Below are 15,624 nucleotides of genomic sequence, written 5' to 3'. Positions count from 1 at the left end.
GCTTTTAAATGATCTTAAATGACGGGAAGTAACTTTTATAAAACAAATTTTAAAAAGATGCTATAAAATTATTTAAAATATTTTATCTACTATATTTTTATATAGTACATTTTAGTCTATAGCTAAAAAACTTCAAAAATTATATGTATAAGGTCTGTGCTTTAGTTTACGTGTAGACATTTTCAAATATCCACCTAAAAGAACATGTTATACCTGTAATAGCATTAGAAAACAAACATAAAAATATATTTTTGCAACTGATAAGAAATAATAAGAGAAAAACTGACTAATGATAGATTTGAATTTTGATCTGGAAGATAGTAAACTTATGTAATACGTGTTACATTTCCCTATTGTAGGGTGTTAGGGAGAGAATGTTAAATGACTTTGAAAGTGTAAATAATTAGATAAAGAATACATAAAAGATAACTAAACAAACACCTAAAAGGAAATCTTAAAATTACAGAATCAAAGACCTGCCACTTAACGTCACATTAAAATTAAAATATACCACACATACATAAACTACTTTTCCGTTGATGACATGGATTTGACATAAATAGCAGGTGACTCATTGAACCCCACCAAGAACATGTAAGATTGCCTATTTCATTCACCCTTTTCTCACAATCCATGGCAATTCATATACTCTCAGGAAACTGTTTTTGCTCTTATCATTTTACACCTCTGTATGGACTGGATCCGAGCTAACAAATTCCATGAATTGCATATCTTCTTTAAAGTTTGATTTTAGGAATCTTTATCTTAGTCATATTTTTTAACTACCATCTTCTTTTCAAGAATTCATTTTGTTGAGTTGTTTATGGCAGGAGTGCAATTTCAATACCATTTACCCAGTCATAGTTAGAAATTTTCATCTCTTAAGTCAGTTCTTGAACGTAAATTTTAGGAAAAGCTTAGAATCAGGCATTCCGGTCATCTTTCTCGTACAGCAAAAAAAAAATATTTTCAGTCTCTATAAAATCAGTATTGTTGACACTTTCTCAAGAGGAAACAGTGTTTGAGACTTCTACCTCATGCCCACTGAATCACAGATGCTTTCACACAGCATTGTTGGTATTTTCCAAACGTTTTTGTGTTTTTGCCATTGATTTTTATGATTCTAGTTCATGCTACAAGCTGCAAAAAGATCTTCAATTCATGAAGAACAAACTTTTAGAGTGTTACAGTATGTCCATTCAATTCTGAATGGAATCACTAAATATATTATTTAAATAGGGGTGTGTGTGTGTGTGTGTGTGTGTGTATCAGTTCAGTTCAGTTGCTTGTCGTGTCCGACTCTTTGCAACCCCATGAAATGCAGCATGCCAGGCCTCCCTGTCCATCAGCAACTCCCAGAGTTTACCCAAATTCATGTCCATTTAGTGGGTGATGCCATCCAACCATCTCATCCTTTGTCGTCCCCTTCTCCTCCCACCTTCAATCTTTCCCAGCATCAGGGTCTTTTCAAATGAGTCAGTTCTTTGCACCAGGTAGCCAAAGAATTGGAGTGTCAGCTTCAACATCAGTCCTTCCAATAAACACTCAGGACTGATATCCTTTAGGATGGATGGTTGGATCTCCTTGCAGTCCAAGGGACTTTCAAGAGTCTTCAACACCACAGTTCAAAAGCATCAATTTTTTTGTGCTCAGCTTTCTTTATAGTCCAAACTCACATCCATATATGACCACTGAAAAACCCATAGCCTTGACTAGACGGACTTTTGTTGGCAAAGTGATGTCTCTGCTTTTTAATATGCTGTCTAGGTTGGTCATAACTTTCCTTCCAAGGAGTAAGCATCTTTTAATTTCATGGCTGCAATCATCATCTGCTGTGATTTTGGAACCCAAAAACATAAAGTATGCCACCGTTTCCACTGTTTCCCCATCTATTTGCCATGAAGTGATGGGACCAGATGCCATAATCTTAGTTTTCTCAATGTTGAGTTTTAAGCCAACATTTTCACTCTCCTCTTTCACTTTCATCAAGAGGCTTTTTAGTTCTTTATCACTTTCTGCCATAAGGGTGGTGTCATCTGCATATCTGAGGTTATTGATGTTTCTCCCAGCAATCTTGATTCCAGCTTGTGCTTCCTCCAGCCCAGCGTTTCTCATGATGCACTCTGCATGTAAGTTAAATAAGCAGGGTGACAATATACAGCCTTGATGTACTCCTTTCCCTATTTGGAACCAGTCTGTTCCATGTCTGGTTCTAACTGTTGCTTCCTGACCTGCATACAGATTTCTCAGGAGGCAGGTCAGGTGCTTTGGTATTCCCATCTCTTTCAGAATTTGCCACAGTTTGTTGTGATCCACACAATCAAAGGCTTTGGCATAGTCAATAAAGCAGAAATAGATTTTCTTTTTTTTTGGAACTCTCTTGTTTTTCCATGATCCAGCGGATGTTGGCAATTTGATCTCTGGTTCCTCTGCCTTTTCTAAAACCAGCTTGAACATCTGGAATTTCATGGTTCACATATTGTTGAAGTGCATGCTAAGTCACTTCAGTTGTGTCCAACTCTTTGTGACCTAATGGACTGTAACCTGCCAAGCGCCTATGCCCATGGCATTCTTCAGGCAAGAACACTGGAGCAGGTTGTCTTGCCCTCTTCCAGGGGATCTTTCCAACCCAGGGATCAAACCCATGTCTTTTACTTCTCCTGCATTGGCTGGTAGATTTTCTCCCACAAGTGCTGCCTGGGAAGCCTGTATATGTTTAAAATGGACAATGGTGAGGGATGACACCATTTCTGAGCAAAGCACTTTGGCTGTACACTGGTATCACCACAAGTGGTTTTCTGCACAGGCTGGCTTAAATTTGGTGACTAAATATAAATCAACCAGAATATGGTAGAAAAGTGTGAAACCTCATATACTTGGGATATGTAGAGATTTATTAATCAGGTCACATGTCTTCTCCAATACAACAAAATCATTTTAGTTTCTCCTAAATAAAACAAAGGGAAGTCTGTTTTGTTTTTTCCTAGCCAAAGGGCTGACTAGTGTAAAAATTGAGGCTTAGCAATACTTTCCTTACTTGTGGACCCAGGAGAGTGCATTTTCAGATTCAAACTTAAAAATCAACAATGAGATGTGGTTCTTGTCCCATTCCCTTTGCCCTGCCCTTCTAACCCTGAGAGGGAAAAATACAATAACTCCAACCTCCTAAATTGCCAGAAGAACATCTCCATAAATCTACAAAGCTGAGATATTGATTGAGAGTAGTTTTCTCTATTTTTTTTTTTTTTAAATCTCAAGACTTTTCTAGGAAAGTCAGAGAAAGATGGAATTATCATACGAATTACTTGCAAAGTTAATTCCCCACTCCCCGTGCCAGGACATATCTCCCTGTAAGTGGCAATTTGGCTACAAGAATACTTCAAGAGGAGATATAAATGAAAAGAAAAGAGATAGTCTGTCTTCCCACTAAATCTATGGAAGACTTCCTCTGACCGTGACCTTTCTCCTCAGACCCATAACACTTATTTCTCTGAGAAAGGCAATTTGAATATAGGAATTCTGGCCATGACATTCCTAAAATCTGTGTTCATATCATGTGTCACAACCCAAATGTAATAGAATAGACTTCAAAAGTGACAGGCAGCCCTGTGCAATGCTACTGAAATGGAATGAAATAAGGACTAAAAAGTGAGGGGAGGGAATATTTTTTGAAAAATTAGGACGTGAATTTTCTTCGGGCAATTTGGAAGACTATTCATATGAAATTGTCACCTTCATGGCCCCAAACTCCAAGTTTTATGCTCTGAGAGTACTGACAAAGTGGTAAGGAATTTTCCTGGGAGGCACAGAAGAACTTTCAAAAGATAAGAAAACTCCCCATTTGAGTTCCCTCATGGCTCTTTGAATTGCTCCATTACTTTTCATCTAAAACTTCATCACACTACCTCCTAACTACTTTAAGAGGCTGTTTAAACTTTTGCTGCTAACACCAGTACCCCTAGGTTTTTTATCTAATTATATCAACACTCTTTATTTCTATCCCTAAAGACAATAAGTTGCAGTAAGTTTTGACTGTTGCCCAATTTATATTCTGAAAATTCCTCCACTCCTCTTATGAGAAAAAAAAAAAAAGTTTACTCTGAACAGAATATTTTAAAATATTAGAAATAAAAAGTTAATCTAATTGAATTTTAGTTCCTAAAGTTTAATTGTTCATAAAATGAGAAAATACAAATTCCGTAACTAAAGCCACTGTGAATTCTAAACAATCTTGTGGTTCATGTGTTCTCCCTTACGCATATATATTTCCATCAAATGAGAGCTGAGCTTTCTGTTGTAATGAGTTAAAACTAAAGTCAAGCTTATAATTTTAAGAGCACATCCCATTGAATACAAAACCGATGATGATAATGAGCACATTCTATATTTGGAAAATTATTCTAAGAACAAAATGAAGCAACTTACTTGCAAGTGAATGGAAGTCCTTTATTCCTAATACATCTATTGGCACATTGGTCTGCAGTGTTCATTTTTTTTGTTTTTATCTTCAGTAATGGGTCCTCTTTAATTAGAGTAGTCTTTGCTGACCTTTTGAATTCATGAAGTGTGTTTCTTCTTTTCTTCTGTCCTTCTATTAATAATAATAATTTTTTTAAAACATAGGGGAAAATATTTTAAGGGTCATACAGTAAAATATCCTTTAAGAATCATCTACAAGATAGTGATTTTGACAACATACCAGACCTCCAGGGCTTGAAGGTAGAGTGATATGGGGAATGATACTCTCAGATAATTAAGAGCAAGAAAGGAATACTTAATTGTGAAGAAAAAATAACTTCTCATACAGAGTCACTTATCTCAGTTCAGTTCAGTTCAGTTCAGTCGCTCAGTCGTGTCCGACTCTTTGCGACCCCATGAACCACAGCACGCCAGGCCTCCCTGTCCATCACCAACTCCCGGAGTTCACTCAAACTCATGTCCATCGAGTCGGTGATGCCATCCAGCCATCTCATTCTCTGCCGTCCCCATCTTCTCCCACCCCCAATCCCTCCTAGCATCAGACTCTTCCAGTGAGTCAACTCGTCGCATGAGGTGGCCAAAGTACTGGAGTTTCAGCTTTAGCTTATCTACATTCTTTCAAATGAAGGATGCTTTTAAAAATTAGGACAGAGTTCACTCTTAAGAAATAAGTAACATGATATTCTCCGAACAGTATGAAAAAAAGTGCCAAGGCATAGCATATCATATCAAGTTCTATAACTTAATTTGTCATTTCCTTCTACAATTGATCTTATGTAACTTATACTATTAATACTAATTAGATAAGCCAATTCAATGACAGGTGAGAACCTTCTCCTTAAAAATGGTGCACTGGATAAATACTTGACTTGCTCTTTAAAATATTTCATTCTATTCATATTTTAGTCTTTCTCATTCCCTACATAAGTGTTTTCTGTGTTTGGGGGCACTATTTCTTAGTATCGCTGAACTGCTTGTTTTGAAATCAAGCCAAATGCTATAAAACAAATGAATGTAAAACTTCATCCTTTAATGAAGCAATATCATTTTTCTTCATCACAGTATTCTACCAGGCCCCTAGATAAATGAAGCCTCCTACTAAAAACCCAAAGAGCAGAGCCAAAACATCCCAAGAGACTTAATCTTTGAATAATTTTGGAATATGAAGAACTTACTTCTTCATTCTTACTTTATCTAAAGTTACCTGGTCTCTAATGATAATCTCCTCTTCACAATGAGGATCAAATTGTCTAAGAGACTGTAGCTATTTTATAAAGGATGGACATAACTGTGCCCCTCCCCTGCCTGTCCAACTTTCGGATATCCTTATAACAAAGGTAGCAATAAATTTTTAAGATAAAGAAACCAAGATACAGTGGAAAACTGACAACTTAGGAGATCTGATTCAGAATCAGGCTGCCTGGATTCAGAACCCCCACTCTTAAACACTTACAATGCTATCTTCCTCTAAGACTTGCTAAGAGAGTACATGAAAATATGGCTTGTAAATAGTTTCTGAAGATTTGGTTAAAGCTATCAATAGAGAAATAACTTGCATGTCAGAACAAGAAATCATTTCCGGTCTTTAAACATGGTGAAATGTGTTGAAAAAAGAGGATGAAAAGTTTTGTGCAGAAAATTTGGAAATATGGTTTAACAGAGTGAGATAACAAGAATAGCATCATACTCTGAAGCTTGCCAGCAACCACTAGCTCCAGTTGTTTCATTAAACATACAAATGCTACTCACTAATATCTATCCTAACCTGAAGTCCACAATAAACAAGAGAAAACATGAATTCCTCTGAATTTCTGGTTCTCTGTAAAACTCCAGAACACAATCCCCAAAAGACTGGAACTAATTTCTATAATAACGCTTACATTTTATTTTCTTTTCTTCAACTTTTCTTTGCCCTACAAGATGAAATGGCTATGGTAGAAGAGATATAATTTAAAGGCATTTTAACATAAAAACTCGGTCAACCAAATAATCTATCAACATGTTATTCATTGAGTGTGGACCAAATGCCTTGCATAATGTTGGCAGACTGATGATAATTCTGGCATTCTTATTGACTTGCCAAGTGACTTTGTTTTATTACCTTAAATGCTAATATCCCATTATTCAATCTATTGATACAAAATAAAAGTAATATTTGAACTAAAAGGAGTGATTTAAACTATAATCATTTGGAAATCAATTTGGATTATGAAACGTTATGAATATGTAAAATTTTCCTTTTGTTTTTGGAATTTCATCCTTTAATTTCTGGCATAAAAGAAACTGTTATTCTCCCAGGCTAAGAAGTGGTATTATTCTTTTCAAATTTTGATTTTTGCCACATGACCGTGTTAATGGGAGCCAAGTTTCACCACTAAGGGTTCTTCCTTCTTTTGACCTTCGTGCACTATTTCAAAGGTGCACTATTTCTTCAGATGATTTCATAAAAATCATCTGAATTCCTGTATAAACTGGAATATTTCTTAGAGACAAATAGTAATAGATGCAAATAATGTATTCAAAAAACTATTACCAAAATGGAAAAAATATGTAATATACATACCAAAATGGAAAAAATATGTAATATACATACATATATATAATCAATTAAATTAACTAAAAGTACAGAACTTAAATTGGCCTAATGTATATTTCATTTATTACATATTGCATTTAAGCGTGAGAGAAGAATGTAAAACTCAATTTAAAAAGTCTAAGACAAACACTGAGTTCAGATATACACTTTACTAATTACAAAAAATAGAAACCCTGGTCAGTGCTCTGTTTTGTCTTCTCAGAACCAGACAACAGAAGGAAGGCCTTGAGGATGATTACAGAGAAAAGGGGTTTCTGTGGGATCGTTGGTTATGTTTAATTCTTCAGATCCTCAGTTGTCCTATAGAAATGTGTTAATGTGTGGCTGTACCTCATAAAAATAGTCTACACTTGCTGACAAACTTTCGATCACTACCTTTCATCTAAAGATCAAAAAGTATCCTGAAAAACAAATAAATCTATAATTTCCCTTTACTAGATAATAAATAGGAGAGAAAAGCTTGTCTGGGGGTTACAAGCTAATCAGAGGCAATCAGAACCAGATACTAGGATTCCCTTTTCACTCTTTATTTCTAATGACTTAGAAGCTTTCCCTTATAATTCAGTCATCTCTACTAGGTCAGTAAATGATTACTCAAAACTGCAAAGTTCAAGCTAGTTTTACATCATGTAATCCACACATCTATAAAATTAATTCCTTCTTCAATAAAAGAAAAATTCAAAACAGGAGTCATTCAAAAACAGCATCTGAAAATAAAATTCCTTTGCTGAAATACTTTCAACTTTCTCTTCCATATGTATTAACAACTGATGCTTGTTTTACTAAAAACAGTTAAAACACAAACTTAATTTGGGAGGAAACTCAAAAATATCTTTGGATCAGATTTTCCCTACTATTTTTTTGTGCATGACTGTTAGTTGAAGTTTATAAACAAAATACTGAAATGAAATCAAAGGGTAAGAGATCACTGCAACTTTGTCATGCTTTCGTGTATTTTAAACTGCAACTCCTTTTCCCTCTTCCCTCAGTATGGGAAAACATGCTCAAAGCTATATTTCCTAAAGAAACTGAAGTCCCAGTTTTAGAACTGAAATCATTAGGATCTTAGTGAAAACCCACAAACAGAAAGTAGGGTCAAATGTATCAAGGTGCTTGAAGAAAGACACATTTCTCCCTCTGGTCCCCAGGCCTCACACTCATTTCTCTCAGTACCTCATATATTTCTTCTCTGTATGGACTAACCATTGACTTCAAAGGAAAATCATGCAAAGGGAAGGATTTGCAGGGTGTGGAAAGAAGCAGGAATCTGGCTCCACATATTCTGAGAAACCTACCCACGTGATTAGTGATTAACAGCTTGAAGTGGCAAGATGTTAAGATGAAAGTACACAAATAATTAATGGAAGGGAATGGTGGTGACTGGAAATTTACTTCCCAGAGGCAAAAATCATAAAAACAAGTCCAAATCTTCTTTGCTGTTATCTAGGACTTGGATTCATAAGCAGACAATTTTCTCCCCTTCTTTAGAGAAGTGAACAATATCACAAGTAAAAAAGTCAAGTAAGGATCAAATCAGATTTCAATCAAATGTTAGTATCTGAGAAGCAGCATAATTATCTCTTCCAAAAAGATTTACAAATGAAACGATGTTCAGTGTGAGTTTAGGACCCTTCCTAGGTATCTCCCTCCTTCTACTTCATTCCACTTCCTCCTTCAGCCTCTTCCTGGTCTCTTGCTTCATCCATGTACCTTGTGAACTCAGAACCATCTGGCTGTGATCCGTAATGTTTAAAATAGTGTAATTTAATGTGATGTTCAAGCATACATATGCACCACGCTCAGTCATATCCGACTTTTTATGACCCCCTGGGCTCTAGTCCACCAGGTTCCTCTGTTCATGGAATTTTCAAGGTAGGAATACTGGAGTGGGTTGCCATTTCCTCCTCCTCCAGGGGACCTTCCCAACCCAGGGATCGAACCTGCATCTTTTTTGTCTCCTGCATTGGCAGGCGGATTCTTTACCACTGTGCCACCTGGGAAGCCCATATACATGCTAGTCTATCTTATTTTCCAAACCCAGGTCATATTCCTCCTCCTCAGGCACTCAGTACACCACCCCTACGTGATTACTTGTCCTTTGTTATACTTACTCATTTCAGTACCTTCAGCCACTTTATATTTCCCTGACTTAAGTACTGAGCATACTACTCCCTATATTTTCATACTCCACTTGGGTACTGCTGCTGCTGCTGCTAAGTCACTTCAGTCGTGTCCGACTCTGTGTGACCCCATAGACGGCAGCCCACCAGGCTCCCCCGTGTCTGGGATTCTCCAGGCAAGAACACTGGAGTGGGTTGCCATTTCCTTCTCCAATGAGTGAAAGTGAAAAGTGAAAGTGAAGTCGCTCAGTCGCGCCCGACTCTTCGCGACCCCATGGACTGCAGCCTACCAGGCTCCTCCGTCCATGGGATTTTCTAGGCAAAAGTACTGGAGTGGCTTGCCATTGCCTTCTCCGACTTGGGTACTACATACCCCCTAAACTTTATTTGATCTTCTAAGCTAGAAATGAACTCTCAACCATAACCTAATACTACTTATAACACAGAATCATCCTTTTATTAACTAAAGTAGATTTTTTAAAGTAAGTTTTGATTAATTTCACTGCTGCTGTTTTCAATATAAATAAAAGGAAAAAATGCAATTTGCCTATTTCATTCACATAGATTTAGGTAGGAATCTCAGTTCTATCCATTATCTAAGATAATAAGAGAAAATAAGATCTTTAACTTCAGTTTCCTCATATAAAATGAGTCAATTCAATAATGCCAATCTTATTAGAATTGAATAAGCTTTGTTTTAGAACCAGGTCCATAACAGTTGCTCAACAAATGTAGGTCTTTTTGTCATTTGTTCATCTGTAAATCTTGTACAGACTCCTTGACAATAGGGGCTCATTTAATGTTCCTTTGTTGTTGTTAGAGGGAACTGGATATTTGTATCCAGTGCAGGTGGGGTGATGGAGGATAATCCTATGTGGACCAGTTCCTTGTAAAGAAGGCTTGGGTCTATAACAATCAATATTTCTTCAAGTTTTTTGAAACTTTTCTAAAAATATCTCCATAATACTTTCTGCTCATAACTGGTTGTCATCTCATTATAATACCCACTTTGTTTTAAATATTGTGTTATCTCACAGTATGTAAAAATGCAGACTCATCAGATAAATCAAAAAAGTATAACCTAAGCAAGTAACAGCAATAACAAAGTTCTCAATGTTCCATGTTAGATGTTATAAAAAAGAACAGACTTTCTTTGTATGTTCTAAGAGGGCTAGCCATGTTTCCTACTTTGAAGAATGTTATGTTTTTTTAAAAAACTATCAAAATAAACTTGACAAAGGCAGATCCTCTTTTTGATAACAATTTTAACATTATCCACTCTAGGAATTATTCTATTATCTGTAATTCCCAACTGGCTTCTTCTTGCTTGCAGCATTCTCTTAGGTTCCATTCTCCCTATATTCAGGAAATGCAGTCATTTCAACACTAGCCAAAGTGAAATATAATTACAAATGTATATGTCCTGCCAAAGCTTCAAAATGCATGCCAAAAGCAAACAGACATTGTCTATGTTTGATCTACTGTTTGGGTTTTCCACACCGCAATCCCCATGTATTAGCACAGATGACTCCAGGTAACCATATTCTACTTCAGCCCATCAACATTTTAATCTTAAAAACGAAAATCCTCAAAACATTAGCCATCATTTCAATTTAGGCTCAAAATCCCCCAAACCAGCAATGTCATACAAGAATTAATTTTAACATGACACATTTCAAGGGTGATAACCTGCTGGATTGATACTTTTCTCCATCTCTTTAGAAATCTAACATAAATGTTTTCAAACTGACCCTTTCCACACAGTGTTGTGTTCCAAAAAGACAACATCACAAAATCAAAGAAAGCCAGGTGGGACTGAATGAATTTTCTTGTCATTTACAAAATCTTGGTGTTTTCAACCTTTGGATTACATAAAAAACTAGATCAGAGGTCTGATAAATTTCATATTTAACTTATCTCAAAAAATATAGCCAGTTCTCTGTCTTGTATTATTTTTTAAAAAACCATGTCTACCGTCTGGGCATTTGTTCTATTCCTTTATTCCCCTGTGCCTACCTCTGATGCTCACTACCTTCTCCTGTTGGCATCCCAGCCACGACAGTGATAATACAACCAAATACAGATGTTTCCTCTTGCCCTGATAACAACAGAAAACTTCCCAAAGCAGCAAATGAAAGTCTAAACTTCCAGGCAATATGAACTCCCAAGCAACTCCTTCCCAACCTGTAAATTCTGGGAAGAAAGCAGGAGACCAAAAGGAGCAGTTCTAATCAAGTCACACAATTTTTGCCTCCCTTGCACTGCAGTTTCCAAAGAGCAGGCTTCCATACTCAGAAAGAATAAGACCTTAGAAGAGAGGCTTTCTCTTTCATTTTTATAACATGCATATACTCAGAGTTTAATCTGCTTTCTCCAAATGAAAACCTGTGTTAAGTCATAATTTGGCCCTGAATGTTGACTGAGTGATGTGGGATAGCGGACTGTCGTGGAAAATTGTCTCTGGGAAAAAAAAAGAAATTGTGTCCCTGCTGTACTGACCATCACTGTCCCCATTCAGATCAGACGCTCTGTTCAGCTTTAAACTTCTCCAAACCGGTGTTAGCACTTCGTTCCCATTCCACCTTCCAGACTACCAGGCTAAGTGAGATGGGGCTGAATCAATGGGGAGATGGATGGAAGCAACAGGAGGGGGGGATGCTAATTATCATTTTAAATGCTTTTCAAACAGCAAAAGAATGTCAAAAGAAAGCTAAATGAGAGGTTTAAAAAAACATTACCACAAACTGAGTTAAGGAAGGATGCTGGGAGTAAGGCAAAGGGAGAGTTAGGGAAAGGAAAGGTTAGCAAGAGAGAGTTAAATAATAATATTAAAGGAGAAAACTAACCTGCATAGGGGATGGCGATGGGAAGCAGGAGGAGGTGTAGGAGGACGTGCTGCAGCAGTAGGACTGGCAGAAGTCTGGTCACCCACATGGTCCTGCTGGGTGTGCTGGCGGATCCCACTGGAGCAGATGCCTGGGTAAAAGAGTCCTATTCCGACTCAGAGCCTAAAAGAGCCCGTCGGCTCTGAGCTGCTTTTTATTGCGATGAGCTAAGTTTGTTGTGTGATTAACTGGAAAGATCTAGGTCTGAACTCCCTCTTACGGTAAGAAACTGTTTAACAACAGTCCTTTACTCTCTCCCACCCCCCTCCTTTCCTCACTACCCCCCCTACGCCCCCCACCCCCGCCCACCACACCACCAAACAGATCCCAGCTCCCCACCCCGCCACCCCCACTCTGCTTAGGAAAGAAACTTACAAAGAAAAGGTCACCTGGCCTGAGGCCAGCTGCAATTTGGAAGTTGGAGCTCCAGATCCCAGTGGCTCCTATCCGAGTAAGGAAGGGAGGAGCAAGGCTCAGCCCAATAGCTAAATCAAGGCACAGGCAGAGGACCAATTCGCTAAGTTTAAACAGGAAAATACATGTGTTTACATATCTATTTGGGAAAAGAGGAAGGGGAAGCAGCATAAGAAGAAAGCAAAGCACTGCCTTTCTGTCAAATGTGCTTCAACTCCTAATCTGTCTAGTTGCACTGCTAGAGCAATCTAGGGATTCCAAACAGTAATGCAGTTTCCCTACGGTGTTAGAGCCCGGGGAGGAGCTGGGAGGCAGTCTGGGAGGCAGACGGCAGACAGGTCCAAGCCCAGGTAGAAAGAAGTCCCATGAGAACAGAGTAAGATACTGTGGGGTAAAAATAAATGAACCAACAAAACAAAAACACCCACGACTGTCAGGCAGAAAAATTGCCCCTATTCAATGGGCTCAGAGCAGGTAACTTTCTTCAGAAGCTGAGCTAAGCTTCTCAGTTACAGCAAAGGTACCAAAAGCACATAAACTTGTCTGATTTGGGGACTGTGATAAAATTTGGCCATGCCCTCTTCTTAAAATGTCTAAAACATTGAGATGATCCACTGCCTCTCCTTGACAGATAAATGTGGCACAGATTCCATGTTCTGCCTCCTCCAGCCCCTCCTCATTTCCAGCTCCATCCCATATGCATGCACTTCCCAGCCTCCCTCAAAGTGGAGGGGATGAAGGGCTTGCACTGGGGAGGAGGGGAGAAGATAAGGGACGGACACTTGTGATATAGAGGTTTGTCTTTGCACCTTGAGGTAGTGCTTTGATTATTTTAGGTAATAGCTTGTGTTATTTTTAATGAATTTGGGGGTATAGTTGCCCCATGTGTTTCTGAAATGGATTCAAGTAAGAACAATGTCTCTGTCTACAGAGGAAGGGAAAATGGGCATAATGTGGTCTGTCTCTGGAGCTGGACAGAGATGGTAGTGGGCAAAATTAAAGCCATCCTCAAAACAGCCTTTCCTCCATAGCTCTCACTCCTCATCCTTCAGGTCAGCCCACCCTCACCTCCTGAAAAGACCTGAACCTGAGGAAGAGCTAGAGAAGCCAGCTATTAAGAGAACTAGTCTTGAGGAATCCACTTCATCTTACCTTTTCCTATTTTTAATCCTTTTATTTTCTCATTTTCTCCATATAAAAACAAAACCAAGCAAACACACAAATAATTTGTCAACCTTTCCTAATGTCCTAAGTACTCATTTTACTTTCTTTTTTACTCTGACTCTTAGCAACCCCATGACTGTAGCCCACCAGGCTCCTCTGTCCATGGGGTTTTCCAGGCAAGAATACTAGAGTGGGTTGCCATTTCTTTCTCCAAGGGGTCTTCCCAACCCAGGGATCAAACTGGGGTGTCCTGCATTGCAGGCAGATTGTTTATGGTTTGAGCCACCAGGGAAGCCCACACACTTTCTATTACACTTCTTGGAAATTCTCAATTTCAGTATGTTATTGTGTGACCATGATCCTGATTTGCCCCATGGTAACTCCAGTGCTTTGCTAGGGATTCAGACTCCTTTTAAAGAAGCTAGATTTTTTGATAAGTAAATTCTATAGGTAAACAATGAAGGAGACCAGTCTTCCTATTTGTTTTCTCTCTCTCAGAGAAAGCAGAATCAGGGCTAAAAACATAATTGCAATTATCATTATAGCTTGGGACAAAATCTATCCTGGATAAGAAAGTTAGGGCACCAAAAAGAAATTGAACAATCTTATTTAACAGGTCACACATTTTCACAGTTTTTATTGTCACATTAAATGTAATTTACTTAGAATTATTATTTCTATTTTGACAGGTTATTTGGTTTATCTATACTGAAATGACAACTAATATGCATTGAATTTTTGGTGTATGCTAAGCATTGTACCAAGTACTCTTAAACAGATTCTTGCTAATCCTTACAATAAACCTACATTAAAAAATATTATAATCCCCATTTATAGTTGAAACAGCTTAAGTAAATTATTTTTATTCTTAAATAACTTGCTCTAGATCCCAAAGGAATAAAGATTCAGGTGGGAGAGCTGAACATTGTTGATCACAACACATAGGATGGGATAAACTTCTGTAAACCTTATAAGAACAAGACATTAACCATTAAAATTGTCCTGAGACCAAACATATAGGAGGTGCTTAACAATAATTTACAAAATCAATGGAAGTATAAATAATTTTAAATCTCCCAAAAGTATGATGAAACACACAAAGTAATGAAACATGCTATTATTTTACTTTGTCTTGATAATACATTCTCATCACTTTTTTCAAGTCATAATCATGATATTTTCCCCATGCTCTGCTCTTCCTTCATACTCCTTAGTTGTTAAACTGTATAAATCCCCAAAAGTGTGTAAACTGTTTGATAAGACAGAAAATCTTATGAAGACAATATTTTAAATGCTGCTGCTGCTGCTGCTGCTAAGTCACTTCAGTCGTGTCCGACTCTGTGTGACCCCATAGACAGAAGCCCACCAGGCTCCATAACTTGTATAATTCCTTAAATACAAGATGGATGCTCATTGCCTACATAATTTCATTTTAAATCTTTCATAAGTTTAAGTCTAGTATTCAACACGAACTAGATTGATTGAATGGGGAAAAAAAAAGTACAAGTATACCGCTGATGTTTTTTAAAAGCCTACACTTGATGCCCCCCACCCCCCGCTCAAAAAAAAAAAATCCCTGACTTCAAAAGCCTCATGTTTCTCAATCACAAGTGATGTTTGAGTCCATTTACATTAGAGCGAAACTGATAGGACTTTGTGTTCTGTAGACCACTAAAGAGCTCAAATCCCAGTTACCATCTTGCCAAAAGTTTTACTTTCATTTCAGTTTCCAAGGATTCATAAACAAACAAAAAAAAAACACTCATTACCACAAACAATGTCAATATTTGGTAGAGGATTATTTAATTTCAATACACAACCATTAAAAGAAAAGCAAAATAGACACAATGGAGAGTAATAACATGTGCATCACCAAATTGGGTCAGTCAGCATCCAGACTTGAACAGCATATGCTGGGAATTCCCAAGTAACAGCAATCTGAAGTTCCAGTTGGGAAAAGGTCCAA

General features: G+C 37.5%; 1 protein-coding gene across 3 annotated transcripts in view; it reads right to left on the bottom strand.

Moving 5' to 3' along the window:
• The window catches only part of HGF (hepatocyte growth factor), an 88,327-nt gene extending 75,662 nt beyond the window's left edge, over nt 1–12,665 (bottom strand). The window contains exons 1-3 of one of the 3 annotated variants that reach the window (XM_055420647.2): nt 12,456–12,665; nt 12,042–12,171; nt 4,426–4,591 (exon numbers count right to left, since the gene is read on the bottom strand). In XM_055420647.2, coding sequence (XP_055276622.2) covers nt 4,426–4,591; nt 12,042–12,171; nt 12,456–12,665 — 506 coding nt within the window. Of the gene's footprint in view, nt 1–4,425; nt 4,592–12,041; nt 12,281–12,455 lie in introns of those variants that run through there. The other 2 variants (XM_055420649.2, XM_088833942.1) reach the window with 2 other exon arrangements.
• Nucleotides 12,666–15,624: the final 2,959 nt, after the last annotated feature.

Source organism: Moschus berezovskii, chromosome 3 (assembly GCF_049115385.1).
Source record: "Moschus berezovskii isolate FMDL1 chromosome 3, NW_MosBer_1.0, whole genome shotgun sequence".
NCBI classification, from domain to species: Eukaryota; Metazoa; Chordata; class Mammalia; order Artiodactyla; family Moschidae; genus Moschus; species Moschus berezovskii.
The sequence above is the reverse complement of the archived record's forward strand: the minus strand, read 5'-3'. Positions and strand labels throughout refer to the sequence as shown.